Below are 26,465 nucleotides of genomic sequence, written 5' to 3' on the forward strand. Positions count from 1 at the left end.
AACTCTATGCCAATAAAATGGACAACCTGGAAGAAATGGACAAATTCTTAGAAATGCACAACCTGCCAAGACTGAATCAGGAAGAAATAGAAAATATGAACGGACCAATCACAAGCACTGAAATCGAAACTGTGATAAAAAATCTTCCAACAGGGCTTCCCTGGTGGCGCAGTGGTTGAGAACCTGCCTGCTAATGCAGGGGACACGGGTTCGAGCCCTGGTCTGGGAGGATCCCACGTGCCGCGGAGCAACTAGGCCTGTGAGCCACAACTACTGAGCCTGCGCTCCGCAACGAGAGGCCGCGATAGTGAGAGGCCCGCGCACCGCGATGAAGAGTGGCCCCCGCTCGCCACAACTAGAGAAAGCCCTCGCACAGAAATGAAGACCCAAACACAGCCATAAATAAAAATAAAAATAAAAATAAAGAAGTAGAAACAACTTAGACATTTATTAATAGAATAATAAAGGAAATAAATACCCTAATTAAAAAAAAAAAATCTTCCAACAAACAGAAGCCCAGGACCAGATGGCTTCACAGGCGAATTCTATCAAACACTTAGAGAAGAGCTAACACCTATCCTTCCCAAACTCTTCCAAAATATAGCAGAGGGAGGAACACTCCCAAACTCATTCTAGGAGGCCACCATCACCTTGATACCAAAACCAGACAAGGATGTCACAAAGAAAGAAAACTACAGGCCAATATCACTGATGAACATAGATGCAAAAATCCTCAACAAAATACTAGCAAACAGAATCCAACAGCACATTAAAAGGATCATACACCATGATCAAGTGGGGTTTATTCCAGGAATGCAAGGATTCTTCAATATACGCAAATCAATCAATGTGATACACCATATTAACAAATTGAAGGAAAAAAACATATGTTCATCTCAACAGATGCAGAGAAAGCTTTCGACAAAATTCAACACCCATTTATGATAAAAACCCTGCAGAAAGTAGGCATAGAGGGAAATTTCCTCAACATAATAAAGGCCATCTATGACAAACCCACAGCCAACATCATCCTCAATGGTAAAAAACTGAAACAATTTCCACTAAGATCAGGAACAAGACAAGGTTGCCCACTCTCACCACTCTTATTCAACATAGCTTTGGAAGTTTTAGCCACAGCAATCAGAGAAGAAAAGGAAATAAAAGGAATCCAAATCGGAAAAGAAGAAGTAAAGCTGTCACTGTTTGCACATGACATGATGCTATACATAGAGAATCCTAAAGATGCTACCAGAAAACTACTAGAGCTAATCAATGAATTTGGTAAAGTAGCAGGATACAAAATTAATGCAAAGAAATCTCTGGCATTCCTATATACTAATGATGAAAAATCTGAAAGTGAAATCAAGAAAACACTCCCATTTACCACTGCAACAAAAAGAATAAAATATCTAGGAATAAACCTACCTAAGGAGACAAAAGACCTGTATGCAGAAAATTATAAGACACTGATGAAAGAAATTAAAGATGATACAAATAGATGGAGAGATATACCATGTTCTTGGATTGGAAGAATCAACATTGTGAAAATGACTCTACTACCCAAAGCAGTCTACAGATTCAATGCAATCCCTATCAAACTACCACTGGCATTTTTCACAGAACTAGAACAAAAAATTTCAAAATTTGTTTGGAAACACAAAAGACCCCGAATAGCCAAAGCAATCTTGAGAACGAAAAATGGAACTGGAGGAATCAGGCTTCCTGACTTCAGACTATACTACAAAGCTACAGTAATCAAGACAGTATGGTACTGGCACAAAAACAGAAAGATAGATCAATGGAACAGGATAGAAAGCCCAGAGATAAACCCACGCACATATGGTCACCTTATCTTTGATAAAGGAGGCAGGAATGTACAGTGGAGAAAGGACAGCCTCTTCAATAAGTGGTGCTGGGAAAACTGGACAGGGACATGTAAAAGTATGAGATTAGATCACTCCCTACCACCATACACAAAAATAAGCTCAAAATGGATTAAAGACCTAAATGTAAGGCCCGAAACTATCAAACTCTTAGAGGGAAACATAGGCAGAACACTCCATGACATAAATCACAGCAAGATCCTTTTTTACCCACCTCCTAGAGAAATGGAAATAAAGACAAAAATAAACACATGGGACCTAATGAAACTTAAAAGCTTTTGCACAGCAAGGGAAACCATAAACAAGATGAAAGACAACCCTCAGAATGGGAGAAAATATTTGCAAATGAAGCAACTGACAAAGGATTAATCTCCAAAATTTATAAGCAGCTCATGCAGCTCAATAACAAAAAAACAAACAACCCAATCCAAAAATGGGCAGAAGACCTAAATAGACATTTCTCCACAGAAGATATACAGACTGCCAACAAACACATGAAAGGATGCTCAACATCTTTACTCATTAGAGAAATGCAAATCAAAACTACAATGAGATATCATCTCACACCAGTCAGAATGGCCATCATCAAAAAATCTAGAAACAATAAATGCTGGAGAGGGTGTGAAAAAAAGGGAACACTCTTGCACTGCTGGTGGGAATGTGAATTGGTACAGCCACTATGGAGAACAGTATGGAGGTTCCTTAAAAAATTACAAATAGAACTACCGTATGACCCAGCAATCCCACTACTAGGCATATATCCTGAGAAAACCATAATTCAAAGAGTCATGTACCAAAATGTTCACAGCAGCCCTATTTACAATAGCCCGGAGATGGAAACAACCTAAGTGTCCATCATCGGATGAATGGATAAAGAAGATGTGGCACATAAATACAATGGAATATTACTCAGCCATAAAAAGAAACAAAATTGAGCTATTTGTAATGAGGTGGATAGACCTAGAGTCTGTCATACAGAGTGAAGTAAGTCAGAAAGAGAAAGACAAATACCGTATGCTAACACATATATATGGAATTTAAGAAGAAAAACAATGTCATGAAGAACCTAGGGGTAAGACAGGAATAAAGACACAGACCTACTAGAGAATGGACTTGAGGATATGGGGAGGGGGAAGGGTAAGCTGTGACAAAGCGAAAGAGAGGCATGGACATATATACACTACCAAATATAAGGTAGATAGCTAGTGGGAAGCAGCCACATAGCACAGGGAGATCAGCTCGGTGTTTTGTGACCGCCTGGAGGGGTGGGATAGGGAGGGTGGGAGGGAGACGCAAGAGGGAAGGGATATGGGAACATATGTATATGTATAACTGATTCATTTTGTTATAAAGCAGAAACTAACACACCATTGTTAAGCAATTATACTCCAATAAAGATGTAAAAAAAAACAAAAAACAAAAAACAATGGAGTTGGGGAATGAGGGCTTATGTGGGGGGGTGAGAGGACCATTCAGACACATTATTCAAACGGTCCGGTGATACTGGATTTGTTGTGCAAAAATCCCCTTCTCTAGCTGGGTTTCAAATTCATATTAAATTGGACAACAATCTAGATAATAATAAAAAAAAGGAAACATTCAAACAGGTCTGGGTATAACAGTATGTTCTAAAATGAAGAAAGATATTTTAAAGAGAAACCTTAATACCATTATAATTTTATTTTTAAAGTTATTTTAAAAGTTTATTAAAGTTTGCATACATTTAAGAATTTGAATCATGAAATCTCCTTTTGATTGGGCCAGGAAAAAGTCACTATTATAAATCTGAGTGGATCCAGACTGAAGACCACTATCCTAAAACTTGGGGAATTTGCTTAGTCTTTCTTGGACCTACAGTGCAATGTTGTAACTGAAAGGCCAAAAGAACCCAGTCAACTTTTAAAGGCTGGAACTACAGAAAAAATAAATTACACAGGAATGGCCTGTGATAATCTTAGTACAAATATAATGAAATAAAAGAACTCAATTTAGTGAAAAGTTTACCTCTGTGAAGTTTGATTGGACAAGAAAAGTCAGAATCAAAGGGCTCGTCCTCTCCGGATGCCAGTTTCAGGGCAAGCTCCAACTCCACACACTCAAACACATACAGAGAAGGAATGAGGTCCGCCCTGGAATCCCAGGACTTCTCTGACTGAAAAAAAAGCACTGTAATTTTAGTGTTTCATGTTGCTTTGAAAATGTACACAACTAAAAACAGAAGCAAAAAGCTGGATCAAATAGTGCTTTCAAACTCTTAATTCCACCCTTTATTCCAACAGTGCCTTGTTATTCTTAAAAACGAAAAAAAAGGCCTCTCTTCTTTTAGGAAGTTGTAAATAAACAAGTTTAGAGAAGAGCCAATTCTGTGATTCAGAGGTTCTTTGTACCTGTCACCAAAGGTGGCAATATAGAGTTCAGAAAGAAATATATAGGTCGCTGGACCAAGTAACCTGGGCGCATTTTAACTTCCTTCAGTTTAAGTTTTTAAAGTGGGCTTCAATTACTTTTAAGTGTTAAGTTTTCAAAATACACATAAGTGCCAAATAGAAACTATAAAATTCCTCATATACGAAACATTCATACTGGTCCAGGTCCTATCCCTGGTGTTGGAGATACAAATATGCCCACAGCAGCCCGACTTACTGTTTGGTCATCTTCTTCTTCCCCTTCCAGCACAACACAGTGATACAGCATTCCTGATTCAGTAGCAATCACCAAGATGTTGGGGACACATGGTAAGCAGAGTACAGCACAAGCATCATACCCATAGTTATCTTCAGCTGCAGGATGCATGGGCAACGGGCCTAACAGCTTTCCCACACTCCCAGGGCTAAAGAAAGAGTGAAAACATACTTGGGAAATGTTGATAGAAGACAACCATGCTCATCACTTAAAACCTTTTGTTGACTTTGTCTTTCCCCAGCTATCAAACACTAATTAAAAATATAGTATGTTCCCAATGTCTCCACTTTTTCATTTTCCCACTCAATTTCCACCTCTTTGGTACTTCTCAACTGGACATATTTTGCCCCCAAGGGGACACTGGCATGTGTCTGACGACATTTTTGGTTGCCACCACTGGGAGGAGGGGGAGAGGTTACTGGTGTCTAGAGGCCAGAGATGCTGCTAAACACTGCCCCACACGGCTGTCCCCTACAACAAAGAATGATTCGGCTCAAAATGTCAATAGTGCAGAGTTTGAAAGATCCTGCCCTAAATTTACTGTGGTTTATGCCTTCACCACTCCAGTGGAAGCTACTCTCTGGCAAAGGTCACCATTGAGATTCTAGTTGCTAAATGCAAAAAAGGCCCTTATCTCGACCTGGTGCAGCATTTATAACTGGTTAACAATGATTGCTTCGTAATACCATTAACACCTGTACATTCTTTCTCCTAGTTTTCTCTTCCTACCTCTCTGAACACAGCTTTCTAATACCTGTTCCTAATTTCTGTCTCTTAAATATTTGCGCTCTCCCGGATTCCACTGTAAACCCTCTTCTCTTTTCAAAATACACACTTATATAAGAGTATATTAGGACTTCCCTGGTGGCACAGTGGTTAAGAATCCACTTGCCAATGCAGGGGACACGGGTTGGAGCCCTGGTCCGGGAAGATCCCACATGCCGCGGAGCAAGCAACTAAGCCTGTGCACCACAACTACTTAGCCTGCGCTCTAGAGCCCGTGAGCCACAACTACTGAGGCCGCGCACCACAACTACTGAAGCCCGCGCGCCTAGAGCCCGTGCTCCGCAACAAGAGAAGCCACCGCAGTGAGAAGCCCGTGCACCACAATGAAGAGTAGCCCCCCAACTCGCCACAACTAGACAAAGCCCATGCACAGCAACGAAGACCCAACACACCCCAAAATAAATAAGTAAATAAATTTATTTTTAAAAAAAGAGCCTATTAACTATTCCTGGTTTTAACCACGACCTGTATTCTGATGACTCCCAAAACTTTTATCCTGAAGTGCAGCTTATCTTCAGACCCACTATTTAATTGGATTAGACAAATACACTTACTGAGTGCTAGATAATACCCCCAAGGAAGTAATGGTTTAGTTGGGGAAAAAGACATTTAACTAGAATTACTATAACATCTGTAACAATGCAAGGATTTACAGGGTACAAAGCAACACTGAAAGGTACAAACCAAGTAAGATATGTAAGAAAGGTATCAAAAGTAAGTAAGATCAATGGGAACAGCATATTCTGGGAAGGGATGGTGAGCATTCCGAGCTAGGGAGCAGCATATATCCAGTCCTGGAGGAATGAAAGGCGAGGAATTAACAAGAAGGAAACTTAGCTTCGTATGATGGGAGGTGAAGTGCAAAGTCTAAGGCAACAGAACAGTAGCTGGGCAGATAATCAGGAGTGGCTTATGAAGCACACAGTCTTGTATGCCACGTTAACGCACTCAGAGTCTCTCCGCTGGGTGACAGTGTGTCACTAGAGGTTTAAATCAAGAGTGATAGAGTTTCACTTTACTAAGATTAATCAGAGTGTAGTGAGGAGGATGACAAAGAGGGAACCAAAACGGGATTCAAGGCAACTATTTAAGAGAAGAATGATCTAGACAGAAGATGATGAGGGTCTGAAGCAAGGACAGGGGAATAGAGAGACAGGTATATACATTCAAGAAATTTTCATGGTAAAATCAACAGAATTTTGGAACCATACTGGATTTAAGAGGATGTAGAAGATGACTTTCAGGTTGTGGGCTAAGGTTACTAGGTTGATAATGTGGACAAACAAGGGCCAAGTAGTTTGGGGAGGAAGGGTAAGGGAGGGTAATAACATTACCACAGAAGCCTCCCAAGAGAGAGATCATGTGTGAAAGGCAGAGAACATTTCTGTCCCGGAGAACAGGATCGACAGTGAATCCTCATCATTCTGCCATCTATAAAGCTCTTTCATCTTTCTTATTTATCTCTTTCATTTTGCATCCTCTCTTCTCTCTCCTGGATTCACTTCCGCTCCCATTTCTACCTAGTGAATCCTTCAGGTCCAAGCTTCTGTATTACTATCTTCTAAGTCCTCCAAGACAGGCAGCCTAAGCACTTACTCTGTCCCACTCCCAGAGCACCCTGTGATGCCTTCAGCACATCACGTTGTACTACAGTTTTGGTTTGGTGTAGGCCTTTCTGGTAGACAAGGAACCACATAGCAGGGACTCTGCCTTCAACCTTGTATTCCCATATTTTGCCACACAGTGAGTCCTGAATAAATATCTGTTGATGTATAAATAAATAACTTACAGTGTCCAGATCCGGGCCGTACACCTCTCCAGTTACAAACTTCCCCAAAATTCTTATCCTCTATTGACTCTAACTCTCACCATAAGAGATGATCCTTTTTTTTTTTTTTGCGGTACACGGGCCTCTCACTGTTGTGGCCTCTCCCGTTGCGGAGCACAGGCTCCGGACGCGCAGGCCCAGCGGCCATGGCCCACGGGCCCAGCCACTCCGCAGCGTGTGGGATCCTCCCGGACCGGGGCACGAACCCGTGTCCCCTGCATCGGCAGGCAGACTCTCAACCACTGCGCCACCAGGGAAGCCCAAGAGATGATTCTTATTTCTTTATTTTAACTGTATTTTCTCTCTAGTCCTGTATTTCCAACTGTCCATGGAATATTTCCAAATTAGTTGCCCTTCCTGACCTCATTATTTCTGTTAACGGCTCATCACTCCCTTATCCGAACAGCAACAGAGTCTTACTGACCCTTTCTTTGTAGTATGTACTATGTTCATTTCTCCTTTGCATTACCACCCTAGTTCAAACTCTTACAGACCTTAAACTAAAATTTGGAAGTTACTTTAAAAGTCTCTCTGCTCCAGTCCCTTTCCTAACCAATTGTTTTATCCTTCTCCTGTTTAGAAACCATCACTGGCTTCCTACTAACCTATTCCTGCAGAAAAGACTCCACGTCCCTTAACTAGGTATTTAACTCCACCACATTTTCCCTGGACAGGAGCTTCCAGCTTTATCATTAGACGTTCCCTACCTGAATCTTCTGCTCTAGCCCCAAGTGTCTAATCATTGGACCTTAAACGACATTTGCACTTGCCTATTTTCACACTTGACCTCATGCTGCTCTTGTGACTAAAATGGTCTTACCCTTCCTGATGCTTCATTTAATCCTTTAAAGGCTTTAAAGCCTTAAGTCTCATATGACATCAGTCCTTCTCTATGAAAATCTCCTTAACTTCTTCAGTCAGAATCATCTCTCCTTCCTCTGGGTTCTTATTATGCGCCACTAATGCAGTATGAGTCATTATCTTTCCATGGTTATGTATGTCTTTTCCCCACAGCTGGGACATAAGATACCAGATTACCATGTCTAGCCATTCCCATGGTGCCTTGTTCACGTAAGATACACGATACAGATCTTCCTCGACTTAAGCGGGGTTACATCCCAATAAACCCATTGTTAGGTTGACAATATTGTAAGTTGAAAATGCATTTAATACAACTTACCTACCAAACACCATAGCTTAGCCTAGCCTACCTTAAATGTGCTCAGAACACTTACATTAGCCTACAGTTGGGCAAAATCATCTAACACAAAGCCTATTTTATAATAAAGTGTTGAATATCTCATGTCAGTTATTGAATACTGTACTGAAGGTGAAAAACAGAATGGCTCTAAGTATATCAGTTGTTTACCCTTGTGACTGTGTGGCTGACTGGAAGCTGTGTTAACTGCCCAGCATCACAAGACAGTATCAACTGAATATCACTAGTGCAGGAAAAGATCAAAATTAAAAATTTAAAGCACAGTTTCTACTGAATGCATACTGTTTTTGCACCATCGTAAAATCTAAGTCTGACTAAGCTGGGGACCGTCTGTAAATACTTTTTTGATTGACTATCCTTTGTGAACACAAATCCAGTCTTATCTTACGTGATTATCCATGAATTCTATAGAACTTACCCAAATAATAAGAGGAAATAAAAAGTCAAATGATCTGTATCAACTTTCTCTTCAAAATATGCAAGCCAGCCTTCAAAGGCTGCAATACTTCCACAAACTCAAAAACATGGACCCCAAGTGCAACCATGACAATCTATACCAGAGCACAAGCTGGGCTTTCACTTCAGGTGGGTTACCTCCTCAGCTTACCTGTGCAACAGACTAACATATGTAAGGAAAGTCTCTCCATTCTCGTATAAGATGTACAGGGGGTAAGCCAATACTTCCTCTTTGCCTTTTTGTCCAAACATGTTTTCCGGGACTGCCGACAAGGGCCCAAAGTCAAATGCAACTGCCGTCTCTCCTAGAGATGCGGTGTAGGCCCTTCTGAAAAGAGATTTTAATACCAACTGGTTGGAAACGAAAACAGAAATAACATGTCCAATAACAGCAGGTGGGGACTGAATTTGTATTCAATGGAGTGATAAGACAAAAATTTGTGATAATGAAGAATGTTAAACAACATCAGAAAATTCTCATAAAATTCAATGAAAGAAGTAGGCCATAAAATTATATAAAGTTGAAATATACAATCACACAAACAGTAAAAATACACACATACAGACATGCATAAACACAGAAAAGAAACAGGAAGAAAACACAAAGATATCAACAGTTATCTCTAAGCAGCAGGAGGCATTCAGTCCACGAATATCTACTAAATACTACTAAGCGCTCAGTGCCTGTGGTTCTAGGAAACATCAGTGACTTGAACAAAGGCCCCCTCTAACGAGAGAGACGTCCACAGAGAAGCCAACCACATAACACAGAGCCAGAATGTGACGTTATGAAGAAAAATAAAGCAGGGGAAGAGAGTACTGATGGAGGTGCTGCTTTAGGTGATCTGGGAAAGACTCTGATAAGGTGCTATTTGAGCAAAGATTTGAAAGAAGTAAGGGAGCGAGTCTGTGGTCACGCAGAGAAGGAGCAGTTCAGGCAGAAGGAAGGACACACGCAAAGACCAAGGAGGGCGGTGGCAGGAGTGTCTGAGGAATGGCAAGGAGGCTGAGCGGCTGGAGCTCAGAGCCTGGGCAGCGGGAGGACTGAGCTGTAGGGCTGCAGTCAGCGGGCAGAAATCAATGGAGTGCGGAGAGCAGGGAAGCAGAATGAGCCGATTTATACCGAAAAGTATAGCACTCTGATTGTTATGCTGAGGACAGACTACAGGAAATTTTAAAATATTTTCTTCTTAATACTTTTCTTAGTTTTCCCAATTTTCTACAACAAATTTACATTACCTTTATAATCAGGAAAGACAAATGATAAAACATGCTGTTTTTGTATTTTAAAATTTAGTATAGTTTGTTATTCAAAAAGATTCCAGTTTAACACAAGGTTAATGAATATGGTTAAAATAAAACCACAGTTTCATATAGCTGAGAAAGTCAGCATCATTCCAAGCTGTTATAGGTACCATATCTTAGTTTCTTTATCACATGGAAAGGTATATGGTTTCAGGAGGCAAAAAATGAAGAATCCCAAAATCCAGAATTAAAAGAACTGCCTGAGTTAAACTAAAAAATTAAGACAATGAATGGAAACAAATAGACAAAGCAGTTATTTCAAAGAGACTTAAATACCAAGCCATCCAAACTTAACTGGAACTTAATAAATATAGTAATATTTCTAATAATGGTAGTAGGTATCAATTAATGAGTACTTACTCTGTGCCATGCTAAGCACTTTTTATGCATGATCCCATTTATTCTGTACAATAATCCAAATAAGTGATCACTACTTTTTATATTCATGGAATATACAGTCATGGAAATGACGCTTAGTGCAACTGAATAACTTGCCCAGACGCCACAGCTGACAAGCGGCAGAGCTGAGACTGGAACCCACCAGGTGTTGACGCCAGAGCCAAAGCTCTTAACTACTGTGTTTGCTCTACGGCCTCTCATCTGGACAGGGTGCCTGGCAAAGGAGGTTGGAAAGCAATGGAAACTCACTGCCGACACCAGAACAGGACCTATCAACTCGCAGAGGCAGGTATTTCCCCACTGTGGAGGTGGCTGGATGTGAGGTTAAAGAGCTGGTGCTATAAGACATTAAAATCATTCGACTGAAACTTTCAGTTGTGGGACTATTAAAGAGAATTAAAGTGGTCCCCAGGCTGGTGGCAACCTCTGACTCCTAGCAGAAGCAGATGAAATTCCTCTCTGGAGGAACACACCCCCAACTCAGGCTCTCAATATTTCAAAACATTAAGATCAAGTAAACGTAAGTTCACAACGAGAGATGAGCAATCACAGGAAGAAGCGACCAAGATCATGGGGCAGGAGGAAGAACACACACAGATTTAGATCCCCACCTCCCCAGGGCTTCAGATATTGAAACTGTCACATACAGAATAGCTGTATATAAAATATTCAAAGGAATAACGGTGAGAAAAACAAAAATAAAGAAGATTATTAGATATGACCATCATGGAGACATGAAAAGAACTAAATGGAACTTCCAGAAATATTGCTACTAAAGGCTTCTCTCTACATGCACACACTGTGGGTGATCATGTGTGGTAATCACCAGAAAGACTGGTCAGGAGGCCAGAGGAATGGGGTTTGTAAGTTCAAAGGGTGATTCTGTTAGTGGTCAAAGTAGCCAGGAACTTGCCCCTGTAGTGGGTAAGAAAACATAAAAGAAGCCAGGGTCACAGGAGAATCAGAAGGGCTCTCTATGTTCTGCTCCAGCTTCTGGGGTACTAGGTGCTGGGGGTCCAGCAATCTGCCCATCCACACTGAGTGAACAGCTGGCAGGCCTCCAGCCCAACACTCTCACCTTCCACCTTTTCTGTAACTTTGCAATATTATAATTCATTCTCTTATTCAAGATACAACAGGGAATAAATTTCAGCTATTCACATTTTTTAACTTTCTTGAAAAAAGACCAAGTTAGTAGTTATAGTGACATTCAGATTTGTAACTTCCCGTTACCTATTCATATCGCCTATTTTTGCTTATTTCTCACATTACCAAAAAGCATGCTAAAGGTACCTTTGGAAAATCTTACAATCTGCTAAAATTGCATTTATAATCCCAATAAACTAATTTTTAAAAATTTCATGACACAAATAAAAACTTACCCTTTATTGAGTATTAGACTTTCCTCTTCTGCTTCTGAAAGTACAATGACCTTAGCAGGTGTCTGGGGCTCACGTAGAGAGTAAATTCTAGCAATCAAAAGAGAAGAAAGCCAGTACTTAAAATTCTCTTTCATTTCCCAAAGTTCCTCTATCCTTTCCATCTAGTCAGTTTCTGAGAATTTTCCTACCAGTTATCACAAGCATCTGCCAAGGATCTTGCTGTTACTGACAAAGTAGCCTACTTCATTTGTTCCATAAAAACATAAGAGGAAGGTTTCCCTGGGACATGAAGAAGTGTTCTCTACTCTAAGCAAAATGCCTCATCAGCCTTCCCCAACCACCACACCTCAGTCCTTAGCCATATTCACCTTGTCTAGTCATCTCACTACTGCCTCTAAGTTTGCTAGCTTCCCTTCAGTTATACCCATCTGTCTCTGCCTGTGAGACACCCAATCTCATCAGGGAAGAAACCATTTCTCACTCTTCTTTATATACCAGCTGGCCAGCACAGTGGGTGACTTTTAGCCTGCAATTTGTACATATTTGTGTTATATAAAGACACAATGTCTTCCCTGCTTTCTCAAGAGGTTAGTATAAAACTAAAAGAAATTTTTTTACCAAAATCATTTTAATTTAAAATAAATTTGGGGGAAACTCCCTGGTGGTCCAGTGGCTAGGACTCTGCATTCTCACTACCAGGGACCCGGGTTCGATCCCTGGCCGGGGAACTAAGATCCCACAAGCCACACAGCATGGCTAAAATAATAATAATAATAATAAATTTTCACAGCATATATGGCTGTTGCTAAAAGGAGAAAAAAATTTTTAAAGGCCAGTAATATCATTATTAGAAATCCAATGTCCCTCTTTAAGTCTTTATCAAATTAATCACTTATTTTGTCTGATCCCACAAAGAATTTTTAACCTTAGTTTGTTCCATTATCAATAGAATGTCATTTAATAAATGTTTTTAATGAAAATTTGATCCAATTGAACACACCATTCATTGTGGTCTTCCTAGCTGCCTACAAGCATTACTAACTTCAAAATACAAATAAGTCCTATAAATTGTAATGCGGAACAGTGAAAGCAAAAGTAAATGCAACAGGGCACGGAGGGGGAATTTCTTGTTGCCCTGAAACTGTCAATAGGGTCAAAGCTTAGGAAAAGAGAAGTGTTAAATACCCAATATTTTAAAAGGAATCTTCAACACCTGAGGCCAGACACCTCCTTTAGGGCTTAATATGAGGAAGACCTAGACCTACACTATCTCCTCACAATCTCCTTTTCCAGCTTACATAAGACAGAAGGTGTCAAGAGTCCTTAAGAGTATGGGACGATGTCTGGAATGTGAGGGTCCTCCTCCTTTCTTTACCTCCAACTCCAGAGCCAAATGTGTGGGCAGGAAAGGCCCTAAAAGAACCAGCCAGATTTAGGGGTACCTGCAATAAGGGGAAACGGGTATCTCATTTCCTAGCTGAATGCCAGATGTGTTGTCAAAAACTACAGGCCACCAAGGCAAGGGAATCCTTGGGTGATTCTGACATGTCATATCCTAGGGTTGGGGGCATGTGAACACTCTATGGTATCTACTCCAAATATGGAAATTTCTGAAGGAGGTAGGCTGGGACAGCATAAGAAAGGACTATAGTGTAGTATGCCCAGTTCTGTAGCCCTTGGAGGGCAGGGAAAAGGACCTTGGCAGTTACCATGACTCCATATGAAAAACCACAACGGTTAGGTCAAGAAGGCAGGAGATACCAAGTTTAGGGATATTCCATCTTGACAGAGGGTTCAGGGCATGGACAGTTGGTAGAGCCAATGGGACACAGGGCTCCTGAGTGATGGAGGGAGCTGAAGGCCAAACACTGGCCCTGAAAAAACCACACACCAATCTGTGCAGAGACTATCACATCAACAGAGGCCACTAGCAGCTGAGGGAACTAGATTAAACCAGGAGGAGGGATATGCCCCCTGCTCTTCACTGATGGACCACCAGTTAGGTAAGATGTATGCCTCAGCTCTTTACCCCACCATTGAGGAGTCAGACCCAGAGGAAGGAGGAACAGCTCTCCTCCTTGCACTTCACCCCCTACCTAAAGGTGCTTGGGTAGAAAGAGAGTCAAAGAGCAGATCATGCCCTCTCCACTCATTTCAGATCCCTCAAGGTCTGACCTGTGATAGGACCAGGATATAGCTTTGAAATGGATTTGAGATCAGAGTTTTAAACTGAACAGACTAAGTTTTAATAACTAAAAGTAACCAGAAATCTATGAGATCTGTGTAAGAAGCCATTAAAGGATCAACCATTCAGCAGTAAAAGAAGATTTGGTAGAGCACAGTGAAAGCAGTGATTAGAAAAAATAAAACTGCAGGTATCTGTACATCAGTCAGTCTCCCCAACAAACTTTTTACATAAGGCAGATCCAGAAAGCTAACTGATAATATAATAGAGACCCTCTGTAGGATTAGGGCATTTAATCATACAATGCAAAACCCGGAAGGGGCTTTAGTAAATGATCAAATGAAACCTGCTCATTTGACAAACTGGAAACTGAGGTGCCCAAGTTTTTAACATCCCAAAGACAGAAGTGACACTGGGACAAGAACTCAAATCTCTCAACTCCCAATTAAATTATCTTTCCCCTATGCTACATTACCTCCAAAAGAGTGACACAGTGAAAACAGTTTTAGGGAGATTATCTTAATAGGTCAGATTGGGAAAGGAGAGACTGGAGGTAGGACCAGCTGAGAGGGAATAGCACTAATTAAGGCAAGTAATTAAGTAAGTTAGGGCAGCTGGACGATTCTTACACGATTGAGAATGGGTAACAACAGCCATCAGATAAAGCTTTCCAACATCTACTGACCCATTTAGTGGTACTTTGAGCTATTAACTGGCAACCAGAAAGAGAATCTTCCCACTCACAAAGCTGTAAGAAAAAAATGTACCTTATTACATTGTCTGATGTTAACAGCACTATGTAGGGGTCCAGCATCTCGCTCGGATACCAGGCAGCGTGCTTCAGAGTCAGAGACGTAGAACTGGTGAAAAATCTCTCAGCAACGGGAGTGGTGCTAAAAGAAAGACAGCAGTTTCCCAAAACCTGGATGAAAAAGCTTCTAAAGGAAAACCTATCTTAACACTCTTTGCTCTTCTTTCCTTCAAATTCCTTTCCTATAAATCTTGCTGAGACAGCATTTGAAGCATCTACCAACCAACATCAAAGAATCAAAATTAAAATATTTTCTAAATTGCAGAGTATATGATACTGTACTTTACAAGTGATTTTAGATACAGTATCTTACTTGATCCTTTTAGTAACTTTGTAAGGAAACTACAAGGGCAGCTATTATCACTCCTATTGTGGAAATGAGGAAACAGATTCAGAAAGGAAACACTTTTAAGGAGGCCCAACCTATGAGTTGTGGAGCTGAAGATGGGTTTCTACCTTATATTCTTTTCAGATCTTTCAGACCCTCATTTTTCAGGATTAATTGGAAAAGAAAAAAAATACAAAAATAAAACTTAGTTATACTGATGAGAAAACTGGCTCACAGGTAATAACTGCTTTTAAAACGTCTTATTTCAACCTACTTGGAAAAACAGCCTGACTTCCAATGAGACAGCCATGTGATAATTTAGGCAGAATAAAAGTACAACCCCACATATACTGTAAACACTATTATCACAAGAAGCCAGTGTGCAGACCATCTGGAGTACACTGATGTTTCAATAGTAGCAGAGTAAACATACCTTAAGAACCACTGGTCTTAAGCAATTTTTTGCATGTATTACAAATTATACAGATAAACACTAAATGGAAATACAACTTACCTACAATTCACTGTTGATTTTCCACCTTCAAATTCAGAATTCTTCCCCCACCTTTTAGGTAATTCTAATATCATAAGTCCTTTCATTCCTATAAGTGCTACATGATGTTGTGCTGGACTTAACAAGACTTGATAGATTTCAAACAGGGGTGGATTTATGCAAAGCAATCTCTGAAAATTAAAGCAAACTAGTCAAAATGGTTAATCTTAATGCAAATATATATGGCAGTTACTTGAAAGCACAGTACCACTTTAGTTTTCTATAACTGTAGTTTAATGAAACATTCTGGGTAAAGTACTAACACCTCAGCCATTACCTGATGAGATATTTTTTAACTATTTAGATTGGAATACTATGTAAAATGCACCAGGTTTCCCTACTTCGATAAATACTACATATAATTCCCTTTTTATGATCAAACTCCAGACTACCACTTCAGCGTCAATTCTCCACCATTCCCCACTTGTACTTTATACTCCAATCAGATTAACTTGTATTTCTGGGAAATCATCATACTTTGTTATGTCTCTGTGTCTCTGTACAACTATTTTTCCTGCAATGCCCTCATTTTTCTTTTTTAGCTGGCTAAAACATTCTTGGAGACTCAGTTCCTATGCACTTTCCTCCCAAGAAAATATCCCTGACCTTCTGGCCAGGAACTAATGCATCTTTTCTGTACTCCTATAGCACACCCTAGATAATTCTATTATTAGTACTTATCCTTTTACCTGCTCATCCCACACAACTATGAATTACTTGAGCTCTGTGTCTTTCCTCTCTGTATCTTTGGCATAGTATATGGCATGTTGCTAACTAACTCTCAATATATGTTTTAGTGACCAGACAAATGAAGAACTCATAAGTACTAGTAAATGATAATTACTGTTATAAATAGTACAATAAGATAGAGAATGGTTTCAGGAGCTTCTGCAACTAAAATGCTGCTTTACCGAAGCATATTTGACATTGAACAGTGATATTTTCAGGGGATTCTGTTAGGCTGTTTGTCTCATATGCCCTCAAAAAAAAAAAAAAAAGTACTTCTATTTCTTCTCTCGTGAGCATCTCAAATTCCCATTTTCTTTTCTTTCTATTTTCAGTAATAAACCATGAGATTACCAATGTATTGCTTATCCTTATGTATAGAGAATCACCCTAAATCAAAACCTTTTTAGACAAGACTGTTGAAGATAATGTGATTTCAATTGTTCCTGATGTCTGTAAGCCTGAAGTTTCTTTGTTTTTGTTTTTAGCTGCCCTTTGCTGATTCTAATCAAACTGTTTTTTCTCCTGTCAGTGGTTCTTTCCTTCTTTTCCCATCTTCTCAACCTTCTTCCTACTTGATTCTAATGATCTACCTCAAATAAAAGACCACCTTTCTCCTGTTATGCTTACAATCTAATCTAATTACCTAGGTCACCTGTGATAATCACATAATTGACGTGGGCTTTTTTGGTTTGGTTTTTGGTTTGATTTGGTTTTTAAAGTCACTACTCATGCTTTCGGTTTGCCTTTTTGGGGGAGGGTTGTTTTTTTGTTTGATTTGGTTTGGTTTTTAAGGTTACTATTCATGTTTTCATTTCACTGAAAGTTGCAACTCATGCTAAACTGCTACCTTGTCTATCTCTGAGTTTTTGACATTTGGAGGATTGAAGGTCATTCAGACAGTTATCAATACGTACTGAAGGTTTATATTTTCCAAGCACACTGAAGTACTGGGGATTCAAAACTAAGTAAGGCGGACACGGCCCCTGCCTTGGTGCTTGCACGCCAGAAAAGAAGTCAGACAATAAATTAACAAGTATAAGTAATTTAATCATGACTGTGCTAAATTCTGCATAGCAATATAGGGTGTTATTGTTAATACTGTGTGCTGACCATCTAACACTTACTCTTATAAACTGAAATTTTACAGTCAGTAGTTTGTGGGCTTGTGACCTGTTTTCAAAACTGCAAAAACAATGCCAGCACCTGATTCAAATCATTTCTCATGAGCAAGAATCAACGGCACACGATATATGTATGCCATATGTCAGAACGGGGGCCAAGTTTTCTTATTTTGTAATCTTTAAAAGGCGCGAATCGGCTTATTACAAATAAACGCTTCCATAAAGCAATGTTTAATCACAAGAAGTCTGTAGTACTTTCTGATCACACCTACTTTCACATGCTGTTGGCTTCTCAGACGCCAGCAAAAATCCCTTTCAACCCTGGAGATGGCCTAATTTTTTGAAAGAGCTAACAGGGGATTCCTCCTCCATGTCAGGCACGAAGCTTGTTGCTTTCAAATCAACGACCCGACGTAATGCTCTCAACAACCCCAAGAGAAAGTTAGGACTGTCCCTATTATTTTATGAGTGTGACGTCATGACATCGGATTCTCGGGACCAACCTCCTAAAAAGAGCGAGTGCACCCACACTCTTGAGCCTCTTACCCCTGCTTTGCTTTTCTTCAGAGCACCTGCACCACTGATGTTTTACTGTCACTCCATGGTCTCTCCCTTCCTCCCAGACCCCGCGAATTTAAGCATCTGGAGCGCAGGCGTTCCTATAACAGTATCCGGCGCAGCGTCAGAGTCAACGAACATATATGGAAGGAGTGAAATATGCGTACAGAGGGTTCAAAAGGTTCTGCGGCCACGCTACAGCGAATGAAAATAAGACTTTTCCACTCGCAGCTGGACGCCCCCCAAAAGGACGTCTGCTCACCCTCGCATAGCACCCCTCCCAGCAGACGAAAACCAGCCAGGATAGGAAAGGGACGTAAACGCTACTTCAGATCCCAGCTGAGGGTCATTTTCCGGATCAGCCTGGTCGTACCTGGTATTGGGAGAGGGAGGACTCCTCACCGGCACCGCTGGGGTCCCGAAGGCGCACGACTAAAAAGGAGCTGCCTTCTCCGTCCCATAAGAAGAGCTCTCCGCCGAGGCCCAAGACCAGGTTTCTCGTCAGCAAGTGCGGCGGCGAAGGCAACGATGAAGAAGCCGGCTTCTCGGCTGCGGCTGGGCTCTGGTTTTTCCGTCCTTCCCGGAGCCGCAAGAACACGGCATGGTCAGGGAGCCAGGTCTGCCACGGCTCACCGTCTCCCGCGGCTCCTTCGGCGGCCGCCATCTTAGCCCAACAGCTCTCGTCTGCCCAGTTGCTCAGCCCGCCGCTGAGGGCAGCCAATTCGCTTCCAGCCGTCCACCGCTTCGGCCAGTCATCGAGCAGGGAGCCCGGAAGCCCGAGCAGGGCTAGGGGAGGGGCGGGGCGAAGGTGAGGCCAGCCCATCAGGTAGCGTCATCGCCAAAGCAAAGCCAATCACCAGTCAAGCCTATTCTGAAGCCAAAGGGGGCGGGATGAGAAGGTCAACATGCCAGGGCCTGCTTAGAGAAAGCTTTGGGGTTGTGGGAAGTCTAGTAGCTGGGGGTAAAGCGCCTGAGACCTGTGTATCTAATTGCTTATTGGACACCTCCACTTGGATAAACCTAAACATCTAAAACCTTCCCTCAAGACTTACCTCCCTCAATCCAGTTGGGCAGACCTCACAAATGTCACTTCTTTAGTCTCCCATTCTGGGGTTGCCCAAGCCTGTCTCCGAGTGGGGCCGGCCGGAAGGACAACGCTTCCCAGAATTCCCTACGATCTGGTGCGACCAGCACCCAGGAACTACAACTCCCAGGATTCTGCACGCGCCCCCCGGGGGCGGGGCCTTCTGGCGGCGACTCCCGCGAAAAGGAGATGGCCGAGGGATCAGGGTCTCGGCGTCGCTCGCTGTATAAACTGGTGGGCTCGCCGCCTTGGAAAGAGGCTTTCAGGCAGGTGAGTGTGGGGTTTGGAGAGCCTTGGCCGGGCTGTCGTCACTCCCCTAGTCCGTCCTGGCAACCGCTCTCCTCCTTGCTTTGCTCTCAGCCCAGCCGGGTGAAGCAGGTGTCCGTGGAGGTGGACCTGGAACCCGGACCTCTCGCCTGTAGGTCCGGGCCTCGGCCACCGCCCGGCCACTTCCTGGAGTTTCTGTCCCTCTGGGTGTGGCATTAGCCCGGGCCGGCCCGGTGCCAGGAAGCCTTCCTTTTGGACTCGGGTTTGCTTTCAGTGTGAAGTGTGATCGCGACCGCACCTCTGCACCTCTACATCTCTACGGCGACACCACCATCACCCGCTGATGTCGGGTCGGTGGACACTAGAGAGGCACCTTGTACACTCACCGCAAGCGAGAGAGACGTTATGTCTATTCCACAGAGGAATAGAATAATTAGACATTATTTCTAATCCCGGAAATTATTTCTCTTCCTATTCCAAACTATTTCTTCTGAGCCTCCGTCGCTGTCTTAGCAGAGTTGTAGCCTACGGTCAGTTCTGACCTATCCTCAGCTCAGTCTGGTTCCTGTAAGTACTATGGCCTGTCTTTTCAGGAATCTCTGAAGTAGCGGATATATCCCAGGAAAATAATCTGATGCTAGAAATGACTGTCGACAGCAGGATTTCTCAATCCTGGTTCTTGACATTTTGAAGACGATAGTTCTTTGTTGTGGGGGTACTGTTCTGGGATTGTAGAATGTTTAGCAGCCTCGCTGGCCTCTACTTACTAGATGTCAATAATCCTACAGCTAGAGCTGTGACAACCAAAAATGTCTCCAGTCATTGCCACATGTCCCCTAGGGGACAAGATTGCCTGAAGTTGAGAAACATCGTACAGGATGGCGGCTACTAGAATCATATCAAGAGTAGCAAGAATTAGGAAGCGGGACTTCCTGGTGGCGCAGTGGTTAAGAATCCGCCTGCCAGTGCAGGGGACATGGGTTCAAGCCCCGGTCCTGGAAGATCCCATATGCCACGGAGCAGCTAAGCCCGTGCACCACAACTACTGAGCCTACGCACTACAGCCCGTGAGCCACTACTACTGAGCCCACGTGCCACAACTACTGAAGCCCATGTACCTAGAGCCCATGCTCTGCAACGAGAAGCCACCAAAATGAGAAGCCCATGCACCGCAACGAAAGTAGCCCCCCCTCGCCGCAACTAGAGAAAGCCAGTGTGCAGCAATGAAGACCCAATGCAGCCCAAAATAAATAAATTAAATAAATAAATTTATATAAAACCAAAACCAAAACCAAACACAAAAAAAAGAATTAGGAAGCAACCTAAGTGTCCGGTTAGCACAGTGGATGCTGTGCTATTATCACCCAACCATTAAGCAAGCTGGCATTAAAGACAGACTATGAAATATGTCAGTCTGGAAATACGTGACCCAAGCATTGTAATTTCATCCATCTACACGTGGATAAGGGCTGGAGAGGAAGGTGCCAAAATAACAATAGTTGGGATTAGAGTTGAAATTTTGTGTCTATGAAATTCCTTTAATGTTTTAACAACTAATCTAAGAGGTGTTTTTTGTTTGTTTGTCTTTGACGGAATTGCCTTTTCTCCCCCCTTGCCTCTTTCTCCTTCTTCCAAGGGATGCCTGCAGAGAATGAGAAACAGCCGGGACAGGCTCCTGAACAAATATCGCCAGGCTGGAGGCAGTATGTCAGGAGGAGCTCAGAACACCTTTCTAGTGCAGGAGGTGATGGAAGAAGAGTGGAATGCTTTGCAGTCGGTGGAGAGCCGGCCAGAGGCCTTGGCTCAGGTCAGGCTGGGACATGTGTTCTTAGCACCAAGGATGCCAGGGTCCTCTCTCTGCCTATTTCCCCAAGTCCTCTAAACCCATCCACCCTCCAGCCCCAAACAGGATCCTAACGGCCTCTCACCCAGCTTCTTCTACCTTTAACGTTAGACTCTTCTAGATTAATTAATGGTTCATAAATACCAGGCTGTCGACCTGCTGCATCATTGCATCGTGATCACTTCTGAAGCTGAGAAGAAAGAAATTTCACTCACTGGCTCCACCCCTGGAGCTTTTGATTCAGTAGGCCTGAGCTAGGAATCTCTCTTTTTAAAAAGGTCTCCAGGAACTTTCTGGTTCTAATCTCAGCCAGGGTTAGGAACTGGGTGTGGATAGGAGACCATTTACCATGTATCAGGAAGAGCACTGGATTGGAAGTGAGTAGTTCTGGAATTCTGATCCTGGTTTTGCTATTGACTCTTAACTCTGCCTCTTTGAGCTTTAGTTTTCCCATTTGTAAGATGCAGAAGATCATGTTGTCGGTATTGTGAGGACAGTATAAGAAACATGTGGGAAACTGCTCTGAAAACAGCAAGGCTCTCTGTGATAAAGAGGCATTACTGGTGCCTTCTATGTGTCCTACATTGTGCCACATAATGACAATTAGTGCGCACAATAACCCTCTCAGGTGGATTTTATTCCCACTTTACAGAGGCCTGAAATGAGGCTGACAGAGGTTAGGAACTTTCTAATGGTCCCAGAGCTTTAGCAGAGCCACATACTTAGCTGCTCCCCTATACTGTCTCCCCCAAATGTGGTACCATTATTTTGTCACTGGCTGGTTTAATCATCTGTTGATGCCTTTCTCAGCACAGCCACATTACCGCATTGTCGGCACATTCTACAGAAGGGCTGGGTTGATTTCCTCAGTTAAATCTGTGTTCTTCAAGCCAGCCTCCAAGTGTGAATCATTGTGGGTCTTGTCAGCTGATCATAACTTCAAACCTCTGCTGACCCTACTTTCTCTTGCAGTTGGAGGAGCCGCCGGACCTGGCCGTGCTGGAGGAAATCCAACAGGAGCTGATTGATCAAGGTGAAGTCTAAGAATAGTTCTTCCTGCCTATATCTCTAGCTGCTCTAATGCTGATGCTTTTTTCTGAACAGAATGTTTTTAACTCATTATTTCCATCTTCAGTCGAGTGTCCAGAAGTCTCTGTTTTTACTCTAAGGTCTATGGCTGTCTGTCTTGCCAATAATAATAGTCTTCATTGTTTCCAGGCCGTGTGCTCAGACCTGTCCTTCCATGCTATGGTTCTCTCCTTATCATGCCCCTACCAGGTAGCGTGAGACAGAAGAGAGTGGTGTCTTAGACAGGCTGCACAGCTGGTGGTGGAGTTGGGAAGTCAAGTCAGTGCTGTGAATCCAGTTCCCGTGTCTATGCTACCCGACAGTACCTCTCTGTTAATAGATCAGTAGTAATCCTGTCACCTTACAGGATGGTGCATGATCAGATCTCTTGCACTACCTAATTTAAGTACCTTCTCTTGTATCTGTTCTTTACTGACTCCCCAGGGTCTTGTGAGCGTCCCCTTCCTGTGGAATCATAGCACCACAGAGTGCGTAATTTAGCACCTTATATAATTAAGTCATTTATCTCACATAGCCCTATCTTGACTAGGCTTAGTTTTTGTCATCTGTTAAATAGAGATGACAGACTGACTCTGTAAAACTACAAAACTATTTGTAGGCTTAAATAATATGTGTAGACTTAGAGCAGTGCCTGGCATATAGGAAGTTTTCTATACACAATAGCTATTACCTTGAGGATGCAAAAGCGTGAACTCTTGGCCTAGACTGCTAAGATTCACTTCTCAGCTTTACCACTTTAACTTGTGTGGCGCTGGGCAAAGCACTTAATCCCCCTGTGCCTGTCTCCTCATCTTTAAAATAAGGAAATAGTAGTGAAAAAGTTTATATAAAGAACTTAAAACAGCATTTGACACATAGTGCTGTGCAAACGTTAGTTATTATGATTGGTGTGTTGACTCCAGTTAGACTGTATATTCCTTGATTTTAATTCTTTTTTCTTTTTAACTGATTTTCTCTTTACCCTCACCTGCAAAACCTATCTTAGTGGTGAAACACAGGACTCACCAAGTATCTCTCTCGGGGTATATTTAATTTAAAAATCTGTCGTGATAAGAATTTGCTGTGTTCTGCCATACTCAGTCATAGGGAACCTTCTAGAATAGAGGTTGGCAAACTTTCTGTGAGGGGCCAGATAGTAAATATTTAGGCTATTGCAGCTCCTTAGTTCTGCTGTTGTAGTGTGAAAACAGCTATAGCCCATACATAAACCAAATGAGCGTGGCTGTTCCATTACAACTTTACTTAAAAAATGGAAGGGGGGGACTTCCCTGGAGGTCCAGTGGTTAAGACGTCATGCTTCCACTGCAGGGGCACGGATTCGATCCCTGGTCGGGAAACTAAGATCCTGCATGCCCTGTGACATGGCCAAAATTTTTTTAAAAATTAAAAATGTTAGGTGGGCTGGAATGGCCTGTGGGCTGTGGTTTGCTGACCCCTGCTCTGAAGTCAAGATGGTGAGCTCATCAAGAGCAGGAACCAGCCTTCTTCATCTTTGTACCCCAGGCCTACTAAGTACTAGGGCTTGTTGCACATTTGCTACACACGTTCTGAACAACACAGAACCTGAGTCTGTGGACACTGGCGAACAGCTCACCTTAGATTCAGCCAGGTGGGCCTGGCATCTGAAGCCATCAGTGTCCGCGTTCTCCAGCTGCCCCTGGGACCCTGCCACTCTTCATCTCTGCCCCTGTGGCCTCTGGAGATGGGTGTGAAAGTTGTCTCTTTGTCTCTTAGCCTCATCACTTCACAAGGAGAGGACAGACAGGAGGGGAAAGATCCAACAAGATGAAGCCTGAGCAGTAAATATCTAGTGATTGGTAGTGTGATTTTGCCCGCATTTTTCTCGTGTGGATGACGCCTTTGAAAGTGAAGCGTAGCACTCAGGATAGGGCGACCCAGGTGACGTGCAGCGAAACACGCCAGCTGTCCTTTGCCTTGCAGAACAGTCCATCATCAGTGAGTACGAGAAGAGCTTGCAGTTTGATGAAAAGTGTCTCAGCGTCATGCTGGCTGAGTGGGAAGCAAACTCCCTCATCTGCCCTGTGTGTACAAAGTAAGAGTTTTCACAACCTTTTCAGCATTATTTGTTCCCACCCCACACTCCAAGGTGAGTGGAATTTCCCCCCAAATCTGTTACCTGGGAAGGTTGGGGGATCCAGGTCTGCTGGCCGTAACACTCTGGGATCCCAATTCTGCTTCCAGGTACAATCTGAGAATAGCAGGCGGTGTGCTCATGTGTCAGTGTGGCCTGTACATCCCATCTCATGTGAGTGTTCCTCACACAGATCGTGTCACCTCTGCACACATCTCTTCCCAACTTCAGGTTCAGTTCACACTGGTAGCTTGCAATCATCCATGGTGAGAATACAGACTGCCTATTTGTGAGGTACTTATTAATGTACCACTGCTTAGGAGCTTTCTAGAAAGCCCAGTTTAGAACTGGAAACACTTGTATCTGATTTACATTAAAATGTTCCATATATGAAGACAGCTGTATTCAGAATTTTAAGTGTCAGTGGTCTTAAAATACAGGAGCCCTCTTATCTGACATGATGTGGCCAAAAGTCTGCCAGTTCGTTGAGGTGGTAAGTTATACAAATGAAACATTTTATAGGAAGTTTTAAACATATACACTTACTTGACAGTCCTTGGGCGAGGCTCTGCTGATTGGAGAGCTGAGGCTTTTTTTGTTTTTGTTTTTTATAAACTGCTCTTAAAGCGCATAGGCTCACATTTCCTGTTTTGTTTCTGTAAAGTGCATCAGGAAGCTGAGTGCCCTTCAGGAGTTTTCCTCCCCATCTTTTACCTAATTCAACACCTTTTTTTTTTAGGGACTCATCTTTTTGACTGCTTCTGTTTGACTGTTGGAATATTGAAATATTCCACTTATCACAAAAACACAACTTTGTTTCATTCTCTTATTTCATTGGTTTACATAGTAGATAATTAAATCAGTCAGTTACAATAGCAAGTTCAGTTAGCACAGACGTAGGACCAAGCAGCACTGGCTCTTGGTAAGGATACGCTTGGCTGGTAGAGGCAGAAACGCGGGGAGGCCGAGAAGCCTCCCAGCTCTGGACGTTCCTGGTGCGGTGAGCGTCCGTGTTCAGGGCGGGAGTGGAGAGCCCTGGTCCATCTGGAGAGGCGGTCAGATGGACATTACTTAAGAGATCCTCTCAGCACGATCATGAGCATTTCTAAAGGTCCGAGGAGTCAAGCCATCACAGCGAGCCATAGTTACAGGATGGTGAGGAATCGGGGTTTTCAACCTGTTGACTATGAGACAACAAGGTTAGCTTGTAGTTTAACTTGATTTTTCAGTCTCCGGAGGTGACAGAACAAAAGTTTCGCGCCTGTTTGGAAGACAGCGTGAACGAGCACAGTGCATATTGTCCCCACACGCCGGCATTTTCGGTCACTGAAGGAACAGAGGAAAAGTCCAGTCTTCTCATGAGCTGTCTGGTAAGCATCCCCCAGGACCCAGTGGTAAAAGCGGGTCAGTGGTTGCTTTTATTCCCACCCTGGTAGGAAAGAGGTAAATGTTTATAAAAATGCAGTTTATTTTCTGAGGAACTTTACTTGCATAGAAAAGTGAAGTCACTTCAGTTAAAAAGGCCAATCATCCCCTGAAAGGGGGAGGGACAGAGGCAGCCCAGGTCGTGGAAGGAACAGCATAAGTGTCATTACTGGTTACAACTTGGAACCATATATTGAGATCACTTTTGGGACTGGAATATAATTTAAGCTAACTTTTTTTCTATTTAAATTCAGGCTTGTGATACTTGGGCTGTGATCCTCTAGAGCCAACCCTGATGCACACGATCTACTGGGTTGGAAACAAGTTCTGTCTTGGGAAGGGGCCTTGTAAATACAGATCTTTCATTTATAACTTATTTTGTATTAAAACGTTTCAAAGTTTTCTCTGCTCTTTGTCTTTCATAATGCAGATTGAAAGGG

General features: G+C 42.5%; 2 protein-coding genes across 4 annotated transcripts in view; one reads left to right on the forward strand and one right to left on the reverse strand.

The window, feature by feature from the left end:
- The window catches only part of NUP88 (nucleoporin 88), a 37,871-nt gene extending 18,509 nt beyond the window's left edge, over positions 1-19,362 (reverse strand). The window contains exons 1-8 of the mRNA XM_082604076.1: positions 19,278-19,362; positions 18,599-19,011; positions 15,779-15,948; positions 14,893-15,018; positions 11,941-12,027; positions 9,006-9,182; positions 4,527-4,713; positions 3,888-4,035 (exon numbers count right to left, since the gene is read on the reverse strand). Coding sequence (XP_082460202.1) covers positions 3,888-4,035; positions 4,527-4,713; positions 9,006-9,182; positions 11,941-12,027; positions 14,893-15,018; positions 15,779-15,948; positions 18,599-18,889 — 1,186 coding nt within the window. The 5' untranslated portion in view covers positions 18,890-19,011; positions 19,278-19,362. The remainder of the gene's footprint in view (positions 1-3,887; positions 4,036-4,526; positions 4,714-9,005; positions 9,183-11,940; positions 12,028-14,892; positions 15,019-15,778; positions 15,949-18,598; positions 19,012-19,277) is intronic.
- A 58-nt stretch (positions 19,363-19,420) lies between these two features.
- On the forward strand, positions 19,421-26,427 carry RPAIN (RPA interacting protein). Of its 3 annotated transcripts, XM_082604095.1 has the most exons (7): positions 19,421-19,579; positions 21,213-21,383; positions 22,392-22,452; positions 24,450-24,561; positions 24,711-24,774; positions 25,830-25,970; positions 26,280-26,427. In XM_082604095.1, exons 1-7 carry the CDS (start codon positions 19,499-19,501, stop codon positions 26,307-26,309), a joined length of 660 nt encoding a protein of 219 aa, XP_082460221.1. In that variant the 5' UTR covers positions 19,421-19,498; the 3' UTR covers positions 26,310-26,427. The 3 variants fall into 3 exon arrangements, with proteins under 3 accessions (XP_082460221.1, XP_082460220.1, XP_082460222.1); XM_082604094.1 differs by having other exon boundaries at positions 25,830-26,427; XM_082604096.1 differs by lacking the exons at positions 24,711-24,774; positions 26,280-26,427 and having other exon boundaries at positions 25,830-25,965.
- The last annotated feature ends 38 nt before the right edge of the window (positions 26,428-26,465 follow it).

Source organism: Mesoplodon mirus (assembly GCF_964341445.2).
Source record: "Mesoplodon mirus genome assembly, chromosome: 18".
Lineage (NCBI taxonomy): Eukaryota > Metazoa > Chordata > Mammalia > Artiodactyla > Ziphiidae > Mesoplodon > Mesoplodon mirus.

What these genes read in the sequence shown, in the direction of transcription:
- RPAIN (XM_082604094.1), top strand. Translation starts at nt 19,499, where the DNA reads ATGGCCGAGGGATCAGGGTCTCGGCGTCGCTCGCTGTATAAACTGGTG. An exon ending in GGAAAGAGGCTTTCAGGCAG is followed by an intron (nt 19,580 to 21,212) that starts GTGAGTGTGGGG and finishes CCTTCTTCCAAG; the next exon opens with GGATGCCTGCAGAGAATGAG. An exon ending in GCCTGTACATCCCATCTCAT is followed by an intron (nt 24,775 to 25,829) that starts GTGAGTGTTCCT and finishes TTGATTTTTCAG; the next exon opens with TCTCCGGAGGTGACAGAACA.